Source organism: Cheilinus undulatus, linkage group 3 (genome assembly GCF_018320785.1).
Source record: "Cheilinus undulatus linkage group 3, ASM1832078v1, whole genome shotgun sequence".
Lineage (NCBI taxonomy): Eukaryota > Metazoa > Chordata > Actinopteri > Labriformes > Labridae > Cheilinus > Cheilinus undulatus.
Genome location: NC_054867.1, coordinates 2602899 through 2621760, shown reverse-complemented (window position 1 = coordinate 2621760; position 18862 = coordinate 2602899). Strand labels below are relative to the sequence as shown.

The 18862-nt window shown below is 42.7% G+C and overlaps 1 protein-coding gene across 2 annotated transcripts in view; it reads right to left on the bottom strand.

The window, feature by feature from the left end:
* Positions 1-18862, bottom strand: part of LOC121528005 (dystroglycan-like) — a 46816-nt gene that overhangs the window by 7022 nt on the left and 20932 nt on the right. For both annotated transcript variants that reach the window (XM_041815108.1, XM_041815099.1), the window contains 2 exons: positions 16729-17395; positions 400-864 (listed from right to left, as the gene is read on the bottom strand). In XM_041815108.1, coding sequence (XP_041671042.1) covers positions 400-864; positions 16729-17148 — 885 coding nt within the window. In that variant the 5' untranslated portion in view covers positions 17149-17395. The remainder of the gene's footprint in view (positions 1-399; positions 865-16728; positions 17396-18862) is intronic.

Below are 18862 nucleotides of genomic sequence, written 5' to 3'. Positions count from 1 at the left end.
TGAATATTAACATGTTCTCGTTCCTCTCCTTTTCCTCTGAATCGACAGACAATGCAGTTTTGGCACATTACTGCCCTCTACAGTCTGGAATCGTAACTGCTATTAAGGGGTGTCCCATTTCTAAGTCACCAGATGGCCCTTACACTTGGTTTTGAGGGGCAAATTAAGACTAAGGGTTGAGCTTGAGGGTAAGATTGAGGGTTAAGGGGAGTATTGGGATTCAGCCTTATTTCCTTTAAAAGTTCTCATCTTGAAGAAAAGGTTAAACAGTTCAATAATGACTGAAATAATAAAAGCAATTCAAGAACAGGATTAACTTTTAATCTGACAGTTCTGTTAGGAGCTGAAGTTAAACTCTAGGTTAGATAAGACATGTCCACACGTTAACAGCCTCCTCACCTTTTTGGCATTCCCCGGGCCGGCCATGAACGCCGACATGTCAAAGAGCCTGTTGTTAACCACAGGAAGGATCCTCATGTGTTCCAACTCCACCCCAGAGAAGCTCCTCATGTTGGCGAGCAGCTCCACCCTCTGCTCAGAGCTCATCTTGGTCAGGTCAGCGTCCAGGATCACTGTTAGCACAGTGACCGGCTCCTCCTCGCCACACATGAACGGCTGGATGTCATCGTCTGCCGAAGCTTGGTTTGACGCCAGCTGGGCTGACTCTGCGTCTGAATGGTCCTCGGGGTGAACCTCGATGGAAAACATGTCTGAGGAGGATGTGGAGGGTTTGGACTGGTTGGAAATGGAGACGGAGATGTAATGGACGCCTTTGTCCTCCTCTAATGGTAAACCCTGAAGGATCCTGCTGGAAGCGTCCCAGTGCAGCCAGGATGGGAGCGAGTCCTGGCCCGCCTCTGTGATCTGAAACCATAAAAACAAAAGACATATTTTCAACAACCTAATGAATATAATACTTAAGATCATGAAGACTAGGACAAGAGAGAACCCTGACCCCTTGACTCATTACTCTGATACCATAAAAACAAAGAAAACCAAAACAGACAAGTATTTAAAAAATCAATATGCTTCAACTCTATCCCTATTAGACCACAGATATACCAACAATCTTTCCATTATGTTGACTGTCCTTGATAGCAACTTTTGAAAAAGTAGATTGAACAAGCTACGAGTGAGGGTGTCCCTCACTCCTCCAACCATGGCCTAACATTTGGCAAAAATGGAGGGAAAAGCCCCCAACATCCCCAGCTTCACCAACATCACATGAATACCTTTTGTTACAAACATCTTGATAGGGACTGCAGGGTTAAGCAGTACTTGCTTCATATTTCTGCCGAGGAGGTCGCATCTCTGAGACTCACATAAACACAGACACTGAGAGCTAGCACAGCCCTGGTGAGGATTAAATGCTGGTAAAATTAAAATAACTCATCAAATCAAAGCTCTGTGTGACAGGAGGTCAATGGATAGGGTCATGGGGGAGGGACCAGGTATCTATTCACAAAATTCAGTACAGTCAAAGGCTCAAAAAATCCTTGAGAAAAATGCATGCAGACTGTAGCAGCTAGCAATCAGCTATAGCTCTAAACATGAATCCTCAGTGATAAATTATGTAAAGTCAGACATAATATAGGAAGAACTGGACCGTCATCTATAGTAAAACCTGGACCTTCATCTATAGGAAGAACTGGACCTTCATCTATGGGAGGAACTGGACCTTCATCTGTAGAAGGAACTGGACCTTCATCTAAAGGAAGAAGTGGACCTTCATCTATAGGAAGAACTGGACCTTCATCTATAGGAAGAACTGGACCTTCATCTATAGGAAGAACTGGACCTTCATCTATAGTAAGAGCTGGACCTTCATCTATAGTAAGAACTGGACCTTCATCTAAAGGTAGAACTGGACCTTCATCTATAGGAAGAACTGGACCTTCATCTATAGTAAGAACTGGACCTTCATCTATAGGAAGAACTGGACCTTCATCTATAGGAAGAACTGGACCTTCATCTATAGGAAGAACTGGACCTTCATCTATAGTAACAACTGGACCTTCATCTATAGTAAGAACTGGACCTTCATCTATAGTAAGAACTGGACCTTCATCTATAGTAAGAACTGGACCTTCATCTATAGGAAGAACTGGACCTTCATCTATAGGAAGAACTGGACCTTCATCTAAAAGTAGAACTGGACCTTCATCTTTAGGAAGAAGTGGACCTTTATCAATAGTAAGAACTGGACCTTCATCTATAGGAAGAACTGGACCTTCATCTTTAGGAAGAACTGGACCATCACCTATAGGAAGAAGTGGACCTTCGTCTATGGGTAGAACTGGACCTTCATCTATAGGAAGAAGTGAACATTCATCTATTGTAAGAACTGGACCTTCATCTATAGGAAGAAGTGGACCTTCATCTATTGTAAGAACTGGACCTCCATCTATAGGAAGAACTGGATCTCATCTATAGGAAGAACTAGACCTTCATCTATAGGAAGAAGTGGACCTTCATCTATAGGAAGAAGTGGCCCTTCATCTATTGTAAGAACTGGACCTCCATCTATAGGAAGAACTGGATCTCATCTATAGGAAGAACTAGACCTTCATCTATAGGAAGAAGTGGACCTTCATCTATAGGAAGAAGTGGCCCTTCATCTATAGTAAGAACTGGCCCTTTATCAATAGTAAGAACTTGACCTTCATCTATAGGAAGAACTGGACCTTCATCTATAGTAAGAACTGGACCTTCATCTATTGGAAGAACTGGACCTTCATCTATAGTAAGAACTGGACCTTCATCTATAGGAAGAACTGGACCTTCATCTATAGGAAGAACTGGACCTTCATCTATAGTAAGAACTGGACCTTCATCTATAGTAAGAACTGGACCTTCATCTATAGTAAGAACTGGACCTTCATCTACAGGAAGAACTGGACCTTCATCTATAGGAAGAAGTGGACCTTCATCTATAGGAAGAACTGGACCTTCATCTATAGGAAGAAGTGGCCCTTCATCTATAGGAAGAACTGGATCTCATGTATAGTAAGAAGTGGACCTTCATCTATAGGAAGAAGTGGACCTTCATCTATAGGAAGAACTGGACCTTCATCTATAGGAAGAAGTGGCCCTTCATCTATAGGAAGAACTCGACCTTCATCTATAGGAAGAAGTGGACCTTCATCTATAGGAAGAAGTGACCCTTCATCTATAAGAAGAAGTGGCCCTTCATCTATAGGAAGAACTGGCCCTTCATCTATAGGAAGAACTGGACCTTCATCTATAGGAAGAACTGGACCTTCATCTATAGGAAGAACTGGACCTTCATCTATAGGAAGAACTGGACCTTCATCTATAGGAAGAAGTGGACCTTCATCTATAGGAAGAAGTGGACCTTCGTCTATAGGAAGAAGTGGCCCTTCATCTATAGGAAGAACTGGAACTTCATCTATAGGAAGAAATGGACCTTTATCCATAGGAAGAAGTGAACCTTCATCTATTGTACGAACTGGACCTTCATCTATAGGAAGAACTGGACCTTCATCTATTGGAAGAACTGGACCTTCATCTATAGGAAGAACTGGACCTTCATCTATAGTAAGAACTGGACCTTCATCTATTGGAAGAACTGGACCTTCATCTATAGTAAGAACTGGACCTTCATTTATAGGAAGAACTGGACCTTCATCTATAGTAAGAACTGGACCTTCATCTATAGGAAGAACTGGACCTTCATCTATAGGAAGAACTGGACCTTCATCTATAGGAAGAACTGGACCTTCATCTATAGTAAGAACTGGACCTTCATCTATAGTAAGAACTGGACCTTCATCTATTGGAAGAACTGGACCTTCATATATATGGGGGCCGGACTATATTATGCTATTAGTTAACAAGCGATATTTCTCTTATTTACTTTTTAAAATCTGACCCACACTTTCATACAATCTTTAAAATGACTTTAAAACATGAATTTTTCAGAGAATTTTACACCCTCTTGAAGATTCCCTCTAGTTAAATTTATGTTTAAAGCAAAGGTCAGATCCAAAGGCATCTTTTTTGCCAATCAGAGAGTTTGTTATTCTCTTTGTTTATAGATATTATTAATAAACGATTGGTTACTGTCTCTTCATCCGACTGTGTATAAATGTCTCAGTGAATGGGTCTGCTGTTTTCTCTACTGTGGGAAGATTTTTATGGAACGTTTCTAAAACACAGTCTTTAGTCTCTGTGGGAAAATATGTCATTAAAATTAAAACATAAAAAAATCTGCAGTTTCACAAGTCAGAATGACTCTGATCACCCTGTCTGGAACCATGATCCTTGTTTTCAGTGACAGTTTATACTCTGATAATCCCTCCTCAGCTGGATGGATGGATGTACAGATGGATGAATGATGGATGAAGGATAGATGAATGATGTACAGATGGATGATGAACATTTAATGATGATTGGTCCCTGACAGAAAATGAAGTTTAGTAACTAGGTGAAGTAAGTCCAGCTGGCTGGTCGTGGTTGAAAAGGTCATAAAAAGATAAAAACCTGTGTGTTTAGTTTCATATGAAGCTCAGCTGAAGCTGAATGCCAAGCAGAGATGTGGCAGAGAGAATGATGGCACATACTCCCCTGTGCTGAAAATAAAAATACATGGTGTGTCATCAAAGTTCAGCTCCTGCAGCAATGTTAGATTAAATTAGTCACCGACAGCCGGAGAACCTCTTGCCTCCTTACACGCTAGAACCAATTAAATCAGAAAGAGACGATGAAGGACGAGGGAGATTATGTGCTGTAATCTCATCTATATATCTCTCTCTATCTGTCTCAACGGGTCTGATGGTGACAGAATACTGGACTAATACAGCTAGACACAAGAGACGAGAGACTGGAGACAAGAGATGAGAGACAAGACATGGGAGACAAAAAAACGGGAGACAAGAGACAAGAGCTAGGTTAGACAATAGGTTACAGCTAAGAGATGATAGATGAGAGATGATAGACCAGAAATGAGAGACGAGAGATGGGAGACAAGAGATGATACAAGGGAGGCAGAAGACAAGAAACCAGAGACAGGACACGAGGGACGAGAAACAAGCATCACTTCTTGATAATGACTGAATTCTGCAATGAGATAAAATTTGAAGTTGAAAGAAATATTTAGAACCCCCCCCCCCCCCAAAAAAAGAGAATTCCCCCTGAAATCTGGAAACATTAGAGCATACACAATGAAATCAATCACCATCAGTTTCATCACCGTGACATCAGTCAACATCAGTGTCTTCATCCGAAATCAGTCACCATCAGAGCCTCAATCCTAAATCAGCCACCATCAGAGAATTCATCCGAAATCAGTCACCATCAGAGCCTCAATCCTAAATCAGTCACCATCAGAGCCTTCATCCTAAATCAGTCACCATCAGAGCCTTCATCCTAAATCAGTCACCATCAGAGAATTCATCCTAAATCAGTCACCATCAGAGCCTGCATCCTAAATCAGTCACAATCAGAGCCTCCATCCTAAATCTGTCACCATCAGAGCCTTCATCCTAAATCAGTCACCATCAGAGCCTTCATCCTAAATCAGTCACCATCAGAGCCTGCATCCTAAATCAGTCACCATCAGAGCCTTCGTCCTTAATCAGTCACCATCAGAGCCTTCGTCCTTAATCAGTCACCATCAGAGCCTTCATCCTGAATCAGTCACCATCAGAGCCTGCATCCTAAATCAGTCACCATCAGAGAATTCATCCTAAATCAGTCACCATCAGAGAATTCATCCTAAATCAGTCACCATCAGAGAATTCATCCTAAATCAGTCACCATCAGAGAATTCATCCTAAATCAGTCACCATCAGAGAATTCATCCTAAATCAGTCACAATCAAAGCCTTCATCCTAAATCAGTCACCATCAGAGCCTTCATCCTAAATCAGTCACCATCAGAGCCTTCATCCTAAATCAGTCACCATCAGAGCCTGCATCCTAAATCAGTCACCATCAGAGCCTTCGTCCTTAATCAGTCACCATTAGAGCCTTCGTCCTTAATCAGTCACCATCAGAGCCTTCATCCTTAATCAGTCACCATCAGAGCCTTCATCCTAAATCAGTCACCATCAGAGCCTGCATCTTAAATCAGTCACCATCAGAGCCTTCATCCTAAATCATTTAACATCAGAGCCTGCATCCTAAATCAGTCACCATCAGAGAATTCATCCTAAATCAGTCACCATCAGAGCCTTCATCCCAAATCAGTCACCATCAGAGCCTTCATCCCAAATCAGTCACCATCAGAGCCTCCATCCTAAATCAGTCACCATCAGAGAATTCATCCTAAATCAGTCACCATCAGAGCCTTCATCCTAAATCATTTAACATCAGAGCCTTCAACCTAAATCAGTCACCATCAGAGCCTTCATCCTAAATCAGCCACCATCAGAGCCTTCATCCCAAATCAGTCACCATCAGAGCCTCCATCCTAAATCAGTCACCATCAGAGCCTTCATCCTTAATCAGTCACCATCAGAGCCTTCATCCTAAATCATTTAACATCAGAGCCTTCATCCTAAATCAGCCACCATCAGAGCCTTCATCCTAAATCAGTCACCATCAGAGCCTTCATCCTAAATCAGCCACCATCAGAGCCTTCATCCCAAATCAGTCACAATCAGAGCCTTCATCCCAAATCAGTCACCATCAGAGCCTTCAACCTAAATCAGCCACCATCAGAGACTGCATCCCAAATCAGTCAGCATCAGAGCCTTCATCCCAAATCAGTCACCATCAGAGCATTCATCCTAAATCATTTAACATCAGAGCCTTTATCCTAAATCAGCCACCATTAGATCCTTCATCCTAACTCAGTCACCACCAGAGTCTTCATCCTAAACCAGTTGACATCAGAGCCTTCATCCTAAACCACTTAACATCAGAGCCTTCAACCTAAATCAGTCACCATCAGAGCATTCATCCCAAATCAGTCACCATCAAAGCCTTCATCCCAAATCAGTCACCATCAGAGAATTCATCCTAAATCAGTCACAATCAAAGCCTTCATCCTAAATCAGTCACCATCAGAGCCTTCATCCTAAATCAGTCACCATCAGAGCCTTCATCCTAAATCAGTCACCATCAGAGCCTGCATCCTAAATCAGTCACCATCAGAGCCTTCGTCCTTAATCAGTCACCATCAGAGCCTTCGTCCTTAATCAGTCACCATCAGAGCCTTCATCCTTAATCAGTCACCATCAGAGCCTTCATCCTAAATCAGTCACCATCAGAGCCTGCATCTTAAATCAGTCACCATCAGAGCCTTCATCCTAAATCATTTAACATCAGAGCCTGCATCCTAAATCAGTCACCATCAGAGAATTCATCCTAAATCAGTCACCATCAGAGCTTTCATCCCAAATCAGTCACCATCAGAGCCTTCATCCCAAATCAGTCACCATCAGAGCCTCCATCCTAAATCAGTCACCATCAGAGAATTCATCCTAAATCAGTCACCATCAGAGCCTTCATCCTAAATCATTTAACATCAGAGCCTTCAACCTAAATCAGTCACCATCAGAGCCTTCATCCTAAATCAGCCACCATCAGAGCCTTCATCCCAAATCAGTCACCATCAGAGCCTCCATCCTAAATCAGTCACCATCAGAGCCTTCATCCTTAATCAGTCACCATCAGAGCCTTCATCCTAAATCATTTAACATCAGAGCCTTCATCCTAAATCAGCCACCATCAGAGCCTTCATCCTAAATCAGTCACCATCAGAGCCTTCATCCTAAATCAGCCACCATCAGAGCCTTCATCCCAAATCAGTCACAATCAGAGCCTTCATCCCAAATCAGTCACCATCAGAGCCTTCAACCTAAATCAGCCACCATCAGAGACTGCATCCCAAATCAGTCAGCATCAGAGCCTTCATCCCAAATCAGTCACCATCAGAGCATTCATCCTAAATCATTTAACATCAGAGCCTTTATCCTAAATCAGCCACCATTAGATCCTTCATCCTAACTCAGTCACCACCAGAGTCTTCATCCTAAACCAGTTGACATCAGAGCCTTCATCCTAAACCACTTAACATCAGAGCCTTCAACCTAAATCAGTCACCATCAGAGCATTCATCCCAAATCAGTCACCATCAAAGCCTTCATCCCAAATCAGTCACCATCAGAGCCTTCATCCCAAATCAGTCACCATCAGAGCCTTCATCCTAAATTATTTAACAACAGAGCCTTCATCCTAAATCAGCCACCATCAGAGCCTTCATCCTAAATCATTTAACATCAGAGCATTTATCCTAAGTCAGCCACAATTAGATCCTTCATCCTAAACCAGTTACCACCAGAGTCTTCATCCTAAATCAGTCACCATTAGAGCTTTCATCCTAAACCATTTAACAGCTGAGCCTCCATCCTAAATCAGTCACAACCTGGGCTTTCATCCTAAATCAGTCACCATCAGAGCCTTCATCCCAAATCAGTCACCATCAGAGCCCTCATCCTAAATCAGTCACCATCAGAGCCTTCATCCTAAATCATCCGCCATCAGAGCCTCCATCCTAAATCAGTCACAACCTGGGCTTTCATCCTAAATCAGTCACCATCAGAGCCTTCATCCTAAATCATCCGCCATCAGAGCCTCCATCCTAAATCAGTCACAACCTGGGCTTTCATCCTAAATCAGTCACCATCAGAGCCTTCATCCTAAATCAGTCACCATCAGAGCCTTCATCCTAAATCATTTAACATCAGAGCCTTCAAACTTAAATTGGCAAATGTTAGAGCTCCTACACATTTCAAGGTAACACCCGCACACTGTCCAACTTGCAAAAAAGGATGATATTTATTTACAACGTTTCGGTTCGGTTTACAACGTTCCACCGAAACGCTGTAAATATATACATCCTTTTTTGCAAGTTGGACAGTGTGCGGGTGTTACCTTGAACTGTTTGCTGGATACCCTGCCCTCCGATGCACCTGTCCTGAGAAATAGATGTGCGAAGTAACCTTTTTGATTGAGAGCTCCTACACATGTCATTTTCATTCCACCTAATTGTGACTGAATGTCTTTCGCTTCTCGGAACGACTCAATGTTGGTCTTTTATCTGCAATGCTGAGAACGTCTACATTCTAGAGTTCGAATCATCTTTCTAAGGCAAGGATAGAATGTTTTATAGATTCTAATGTTAAACATTATCTTCAAGGGTGAGGATGGAATATTGGTGAAGCTGGAGATGCTGGGGACTTTTTTCCTCCATCTTCACATGTTGGTAGACCATGGCTGTGAAGTTATCATAATCATTGATTAATGTTTTATTGATCCTCTTGTAAAAACATTAGAGTTAAGTAACACCTGATATATATCCAATGCTAAGGGTGTGTAGCTGAGGCGAATGAGTCACCAGTGGAGCCAAACAGCACGTGTGGAGGTTTAGTCTGTCTCACCAGAGTACAACAGCCAGCCTGTAGCCCCACCCACTCTCAGATCACTCTGAATGGATGTCAATGTGACGTTTAGAATATTAGAAAAACATCAGAAATGAACAAGAGGAGTAGGAAGGCATCTGTTCAAATATTCTTTTCACTACAGATTTATGTGTCAGCATCTTCATATTAGAGCACTCACAGTCATAATGATCACAGTAACATCAGGGTAGTAAAGCGAAGGGTAAAGAGTGGAAAACATGAGGGGGGAGGGGGCAAGCTGGCACAGATGGGTGTTTCCATGGAAAGTCTGAGGCAAAGAGGAGGAGGATGTTTACGAGGGAAATCCATCTCACAGCCCATTTTCTACTGTTAAAAATTCATTCATGGCCTCAGTCCACAAACCCACGGTAGCAGGAGAGAGAGGGAGGGAGAATACAGGGACAAGGAGTCAAAGAGAGAGAGAGAGAAAGATAGAGAGAGAGAAAGAGAGAGATAAAGGGAGGGGGAGAGAAAGAACAGAGAGAGCTGCAGCTCCAATTGTCTGTCTTCACTCTGAGGTGTTTTTTCACATCAGAACCATGGTCTGGTACCCGGTCTGACCCTGGTCAGTGGCATGGTCCTGCTAGAGAACTCTGGTGTACGTTCTCAGTTTGATCCAGTAGGAAGTATCCAGTGTGAAGGATGGAATGTTTCTAAACTCCTTTAAAGGCAGAGGACGGATTGTTGGTGAAGCTGGGGATGTTGGGGCTTTTTCTGCCAGAACCGTAGGCCATATTTTGGCAAGTTTTGGAAAAGGGGGTGGAACTGGCGAGGAGTGAGGCTTTCCTTCTTTCTCCAACTTCTTCAAAGTTGCCAATGTTCTGGGGGCATTTAGGGTTCTCAATCAGTGGGTCTGGACTAAAAAGTGGGTTGTGAATCTGTTCCTGGAGAAAAGAAAGTCTATGGGATTCTTTAAAACTGTCCCAATGATTCGTCACCTGGTACGTGACCCTGCACCCCCCTTGGGGGGCCCATGCCCAACTCTGGGAACCACTGCAATAAATCAATCTGATTGGTCAAGCATTTCAGACATCTGGGTCAACATCTCTGATTGATCAGTTTTTGGAGGGTCCTGAGGCCCCACTGATTTAGAGCCTTCTGGTCCTTTCGCCACAAAAAAACTAGTCTTCTGACACCCTTTTAGTCGTTTCATATCAGGGGCCCAGGGCCTCAAAGCTTTCAGAAAAGCTCCTGATGTGGTGATATGGTTACTACATTTAAGGGCAGCAGCAGGTGGACCCAACGTTTCCAACAGGCCAACTGTAATTGATGAGCGTCAAACATCCTCTTCAGTCACTAACAGATGACATCATAGAGGCGCTGTCCACGTTTGAAAGAGTAAATAAAAAACTCACATAAAGACTCAACTTTAATAAAAGAGTCCTGAAATGGTTAAACATTAGCCAAACATGAAAACATCTGAGAAAAAAAACAAACAAAAAACAACAGGCATCACTTATTCAGTGGTCATTGTTTATTCTGGAATATCTTGTTTTTAATGTTCATGGTTTCATCTGATCAATCTTGTTTTGATGGCCATGGTTTGAACTGGAATGTCTTGTTTTTAATGGTAATAGTTTAATCTGCATTATCTGGCTTTATGCTTCAATTAAATCTTGGTTAATTACCTTGGCCTTTATCATACCAACCAGAGCAGTTCTTTCCACCAAACAGAGCCAGATGATCGAGGTGTCTTAAAACAGCCAGAGCTCCTACAGCAGCATGGACAGCTGTTGGCGTAAAGATCATGTGGTTGAGATACGCCCGAACACTGAGAATGACTCCAACAAGCACTGAGGTGATTAAGCTGATTAAAAACAGCTGGAAAGACAAAATTAGATTAGAGTGAGAGGTCCTAGATTTAAAACATTTCAAAGTCTCTGCTCTATTTCGGACCAGTTTATTTCTGCACAGCAGCACGTTACTGAGAGGCTCTAAATACGGTTTATTCCTGCTCAGCAGCACGTAACTGAGAGGCTCTAAACACGGTTAATTCCTGTGCATCAGCACGTTACTGAGAAGCTCTAAATACGGTTTATTCCTGCACAGCAGCAAGTAACTGAGAGGCTCTAAACACGGTTAATTCCTGCGTATTAGCAAGTTACTGAGAGGCTCTAAATACAAGTTATTTCTGCACAGCCGCACGTTACTGAGAGGCTTTAAATAAGGTTTATTCCTGCACAGCAGCATGTGACTGAGAGGCTCTAAATACAGATTTATTCCTGCGCAGCAGCATGGTACTGTGAGACTCTAAATACGGTTTATTCCTGCACAGCAGCAAGTAACTGAGAGGCTCTAAACACAGTTAATTCCTGCGCATCAGCATGTTACTGAGAGGCTCTAAATACGGTTTATTCCTGCACAGCAGCATGTTACTGAGAGGCTCTAAATATGGTTTATTCCTGCACAGCAGCACGTAACTGAGAGGCTCTAAACATGGTTAATTCCTGTGCATCAGCACGTTACTGAGAAGCTCTAAATACAGTTTATTCCTGCACAGCAGCATGTAACTGAGAGGCTCTAAACACGCTTAATTCCTGTGCATCAGCAGGTTACTGAGAGGCTCTAAATACGGTTTATTCCTGCACAGCAGCAAGTAACTGAGAGGCTCTAAACACGGTTAATTCCTGCGTATTAGCAAGTTACTGAGAGGCTCTAAATACAAGTTATTTCTGCACAGCCGCACGTAACTGAGAGGCTCTAAACACGGTTAATTCCTGTGCATCAGCACGTTACTGAGAAGCTCTAAATACAGTTTATTCCTGCACAGCAGCATGTAACTGAGAGGCTCTAAACACGCTTAATTCCTGTGCATCAGCAGGTTACTGAGAGGCTCTAAATACGGTTTATTCCTGCACAGCAGCAAGTAACTGAGAGGCTCTAAACACGGTTAATTCCTGCGTATTAGCAAGTTACTGAGAGGCTCTAAATACAAGTTATTTCTGCACAGCCGCACGTAACTGAGAGGCTCTAAACACGGTTAATTCCTGCGCATCAGCATGTTACTGAGAGGCTCTAAATACGGTTTATTCCTGCACAGCAACACGTGACTGAGAGGCTCTGAATACAATTTATTCGTGCACAGCAGCCCGTTACTGAGAGGCTCTAAATAAGGTTTATTTCTGCACAGCAGCCCGTACTGAGAGGCTCTAAATAAGGTTTATTCCTGCACAGCAGCCCATTACTGAGAGGCTCTAAACCCGGTTTATTCCTGCACAGTGGCATGTTACTGAGAGGCTCTAAATACAAAAAACAACCCACTGAAAACTACAAACAACAAGCCTCCTTCCTCAGCAACCAGAGGATCAACCATGACCTTTGAACCCCGACATGACATAGAAAGTAATGAACCCTTCTGAACACTTAAAACGGGCCTCTGGTTTACGCTGACATGTACAGCTGCAGCTAAATAAAAATATTTAAATAAAATGACATGAACCCTCCTCTCTAATCGCTCTAGCAGCTCACTTTAATTTTCAGTTTGAACGTCTCGTTAATTTTTCATGAATCGTTTTTTTCCCGTCTTTATATCAGTGAGGCTGGAGCAGTCAGCTGACCTCAGATCTGTGTTTTAAAGGAACGTGACGCTGATCTGTGCTGACAGCTGAAACGGAGCCACCGGGTCACCTGATGGCTGATTCGCCAGATTTAAATAAAACATGTTTGAGGAGCAGAGGGGACTAAAACCACGAGGAGACAGGATAGAGACCAGGATCAGGATCTGAACCTTTTTGGTTTTACTGGTGGTTAATATCTAAATTCAGATTTATTTTATAAATGCTGAGAATCAGGAACAGTTGTTGAATAATTAAACCTGATTATCTCTGAAACAATTGTGGTGTTTTAAAAATCTTTATAAGTAGGGGTGAACTTAATCTGCCTTATACAGATATCTAATACTTCCACTGTTGTCTAATCTGATTCAGCCACCTGTGTAGACACACACACCTGTTTTACTGTAGATCAGTGGATCAGAGCTCAGTCCTTTAAACAGAGTTAAAGGTTAGAGGATTACAACTCATTCTGATGAAGTCTAAGACCCAGCTAGTACATTTAATCTCATAGAGAGAAGCATTCTGGGACATTAGTGCAGTCTGCTCATACCTATGTCTGATATAAATTATAATAACATTCTATATCAACATTTAACAACGGCAGAGATTTACACATCTGCTGAAAACATCTTTAACTTATTAAGTTTGGGTCTTACTGATACCAGGCTGCTCTACATCAAAACTAAATCAAGAGTCCACATTTATCCAGAATAAAGAAAACAGTAGAACATCTGAGTCAGGGCTGCTGTTAGCAGTTGACGTCTCTCCTGGCTGCAGCCAAGTGCTCCTGTGGACTCTTGTGGACTCATATGGACAGCTGTGGACTCCAGGGGACTCATATTGACAGCTGTGGACTCCTGTGGACTCATATGGACAGCTGTGGACTCCTGTGGACTTCTGTGGACTCTTGGGAACTTGTGTGGACTCCTGTCGACTCTTGGAAACTTGTGTGGACTCCTGTGGACTTATGTGGACTCTTGGAAACTTGTGTGGACATCTGTGGACTCCAGAGGACTCCTGTGGACTTGTGTGGACTTGTTGCTATGTAATTAAAGCAGCAGCAGAGATGGGTTTCTCCCTCCAAGCTCCTAATTATACACTCGTATAAATCCAGTCATTACGTCTTGGCTCATCCTTGTTCTGAGGGACTGAGACTGGAAGCTGCTGGAAACTTTCTCTGAGCAGACTCAGACCCACTCCTGGTTCATGTCTGACCTCCAGAACATTTAATCACTGAGTCAGAGTAGAACAGAATTGGTCCTTTGAGCTTCTTTATCTTTACATCTGTCTGAATCTCTGGATCTCCTGTGAATCTAAATTCCTGATGGGGTTCATGATGCCGACGTTCCTCCACTGAATTGGTCTGGTTCAGCACAGTTTAGTCCTGATCTGGCCATCCATCTACAGGATATCCATCCAGCCTTGCTCAAAATGACAGGGTTCTGATTGGTCAAAGAGATCTAGAATACTCCGTCAGCTCAGTAAGGAAAGTCAGTCTTTAGACCCCTGATCAGCTCTTCATTAGAACCAGTTTAACTTAAAAAAAAAAAAAAAAGTTGATTAAACAACAAAACTGAAAAAAAGAAAACCAGCTCAGGTCATTCAGCTGTTCGAAAGCTGGATCTATGCTTTTAGAGCACCGCTCGTCAGGATCAGGGTTCTCTGAAACCTTATCCAAAGGGGGTTCACTGGACTCCATAGCGGTTCCAGAAAAGGCTTGTCTCTTCTCCAAAATGCTTCTGAAGAACTGAACCAGGGCCAAGGAAGTATCTTTGAGGACAGGGGAAACAATTCAAGAACCTCAATAAAGTCCAGTCCACCCCTTTCAGAGCAGGACTTAGATTCCGTGTGAACCCTGTGATTCAGCATACACCACAGGTACACATAGTCCTGAGTTCTGTCCTCTACCTTTAATGGAGTCATAAAAGATTTTAAACATTCCATCCTTTTTGTTAAAGATGGTTCCTTCAGATATAATAAACATTCCACCCTCGCCTTTAAAGAGATGATGCATTAAAGTTCATACATACTCCATGCTTTCCTATAACAACGATGTAATCAAAGCCTAAAAACATTCCATCCTTTCCTTTGAAGATGATGCCATCAAAGATAATAAACACTTCATCCTTGCCTATAACAATGATATTATCTAACTAACAAAAGACTAAATAAACTTTAAACAAAAAATAAGGCAACTTGTGTTTGGTACATTACTTCTTTATTGTAATAATACTTCTTGGTAATAAATCTTATACCGTTGGAAAGCCTGTTTATTACTCTTTTAAATGATGCCAGATTTGTAAGGATCATGCATTTGTGGGATGAGCAGCAGAGCTGAGTATATGGGTTGCGCCCCTGAAAAATGTGCCAAATCTTCTCTGCCAATGCCAAACAGATTATTTTGCTGTTGCTATTGACTCTTGTTTTGAGCCTCTGGTACCCCAGGTGCTGCCAATCAGGCACCTGATTGAGTGAGCATGGGCCCTGCTACAGTGGTCAGTAGAAGTCTGCTTCAAGAATCGGCATGCCACGTTTGACTGGTTTGGATAGGGCCCGTCGGTTGGGCAACTTCAAGCTGGTGTTCCGCAAAACCAAGTTGCGGCATTGTTTGGAGCGAACCCTAGTACCATCTCCAAACTGAAGGCCAAGTCCCATGTAACGGGGAATGTCAGAGACAGCCTGCGAAGTGGGCGTCCCTAGAAGACAACACCCCAAGAATACATTTTTTCTCACCCTTTCAGCAAGAACTCTGTCCTCCAAGATGACAACACTCACCCCCACAGAGCGGGGTTTATCAGAGACTACCTCCAGAATCTGGGAGTGGAGAGGATGGAATGTTCTGCCAGCAGTCCTGACCTTTAACCCCACTGAACACTGACAGCGTGCTGTCAGTGCCAGAGTGACCAACACAACCACGTTGGCTGACTTGCGACAAATGCTGGTTGAAGAATGGGATGCCATCCCACAGCAGTGTGCGACCAGGCTGGTGACCAGCATGAGGAGGAGGAGCCAGGCTGTTGTGGCTGTGTATGGTTCTTCCACATGCTACTGAGGCTCCTGTTTGTTGAATGACTAAATTGTTAAATTGTCAATATGTCTTGTTTTTCAAACTTCAATCATCCAATCCGTCCAACACCAAACAAGAGTCAATGGTAGGCTAAGCTGTTTGGCATTGGCAGAGAAGATTTGGCATATTTTTCATGGGTGCAACCCACATACTCAGCTCTGCTGCTCATCCCACAAATGCATGCTCCTTACAAATGTGGCATCATTTAAAAGGGTAATAAACAGGCTTTCCAACAGTATAAGATTTATTACCAAGAAGCATTGTTACAACAAAGAAATAATGTACCAAACACAAATTGCCTTACTATTTATTTTAAGTTTAGTTTATCTGTGCGTTCTTTAGAATCATGTTTATGACATCATGAGGAAGAAAAGCTGTTAAAATAGCACCACTAGCCTCTAAGCTGGTGGCTCATTGGCCTCCATTCATTCTCATCAGCATGTAGGGATACCAAGGCTGTTGACTGGATAAAAGGATTGATGGTGAGCTCTAATTGGTTGTTGTCAAAGTGACGTCAGCTGTCGTGGATGTGGATAATAAATTAATGGTGATTAATTTGAGATATAAACGGGGTCAGAAAGAAGATGAAGAGACTAAAAAAGAGAGGTTAAACATGTCATAGCTGTTATCCAATCAGAAGCCTTGATTTAAAGCGCGTACAGGTAGAAGGTCTGACTCACCTTGATGATGTCACCTAGGTAAACATCCTCCTTCTTGTTGGGCACCTTCATCTTAAAGACCCGCCCCACCACCGCCGATGAGTCAGGGAAGGCGGTGGGCGCAGTGTTTTGCTGAGACACCACCCTCTCCATGGTTTCCACGGTGATAGCCTCCATGGCCCGCAGCCCCTCGGTCACTTCCTGGAAATCCTGCAGCAGCGATGATGTCATTGACGCCTCTAGCTCCCTGGCCACGCCCTCCCCCTCCCCTGCTTCCAGTAACTCCATACCCCCCATCACCTCCAGCTCTGCCTCTTCACTTAACACTGCCGCCGCAGGGGGGAGGAGCCCCGCCGCTGCCAGCAGAAAGCCCAGCAGCAGGGAAGTAGTCCTGGGGAGGGCGGGGCCCCAGGGTCTGAGTGCATTCAGTTTATGCTTCATTCTTCAGCTCCGCCCCTGAAACAACACGAAGCTCAAAGAGAGAACGACCACGGCAAGCATGCACCGCTCACTATGACAGGTAATCCCTATGATGGAAGCTCCACCCACTCTGACAGGTAATCCCTTTAATGAAAGATCCCCCAAATCCTCCTTATAATCCACCGGGGTCCTTCCTACTCCTCCTCCTCCTCGGCTCCTTGGCGCGGTTTGTCCTCACGGCTCAGTGGGTTGGCTCAAGCATTAAGACCTGAGAGGAGAGACAGAAAGGGGTGGGGTTAGAGGAGGGCGTGTCACATTGACAGAGGAGCTAATCTGATTACAGAGGAAGTAATCTGATTATAGTTAAGGGAATCTGATTATACTGAAGGTAATCTGATTATAGTGAAGGCAATCTGATTATAGTGAAGGTACTCTGATTATAGGGGAGGTAATCTGATTTTAGGGGCGGTAATCTGATTTTAGTGGAGGTAATCTGATTTTAGGGGAGGTAATCTGGTTACAGAGGAGGTAATCTGATTATAGTGAAGGTAATCTGATTATAGTGAATGTAATCTGATTATAGTGAATGTAATCTGATTATAGGAGAAGTAATCTCATTACAGTGGAAATAATCTGATTATAGTTAAGGGAATCTGATTATACTTAAGGTGATCTGATTATAGTGAAGGCAATCTGATTATAGTGAAGGTACTCTGATTGGAGGGGAGGTAATCTGATTTTAGTGGAGGTAATCTGATTACAGAGGAGGTAATCTGATTATAGTGAAGGTAATCTGATTATAGAGGAGGTAATCTGATTATAGTGAAGGTAATCTGAAAACAGAGGAGGTGCTCTGTAGTCTGATTATGGTGGAGGTAATCTGATTATAGTGAAGGTAATCTGATTACAGAGGAGGTACTCTGATTATGGGGAGGTAATCTGATTATAGTGAAGGTAATCTGATTACAGAGGAGGTACTCTGATTATGGGGAGGTAATCTGATAATAATGAAGGTAATCTGGTTATAGTGGAGGCACTCTGATTATAGAGGAAGTAATCTGATTATGGTGGAGGTAATCTGATTACAGTGAAAGTAATCTGATTACAGAGGAGGTAATCTGATTATGGTGGAGGTAATCTGATTATGGTGGAGGTAATCTGATTATAGTGAAGGTAATCTGATTACAGAGGAGGTACTCTGATTATAAGGGAGTTAATCTGATTATAGTGGAGGTACTCTGATTATAGGGGAGGAAAATCTGATTATAGAGGAGGCAATCTGATTATGGTGGAGGTAATCTGATTATAGTGAAGGTAATTTGATTATAGTGAAGTAATCTGATTATAGCGAAGGTTATCTGACTTTAGTGAAGAAAATCTGATTATAGTGAAGGCAATCTGATTAAAGATGATGTAGTCTGATCACAGAGGGAGTAATCTGATTATAGTGGAGGTTATCTGATTGAAGAGGAGGTAGTCTGATCACAAAGGGGGGATTTGATTATAGAGGGGTTAATCTGATCTGATCCCTCTCTGTTATGATGTTTAATAGTGTTTAATCAGCATTATGCATGGATCTTTTGCTCTGGTCTTAGAATATAACTTTAACCCTGACGATGACCCAGGCAGAAAACAAAAAAAAAAACCACAAAACAACCATACAGACTCAGACAAAGCAGTGACATGTATGAAGGAATGAAATTACACAACATTAAAAATAATAGTAATAATTAAA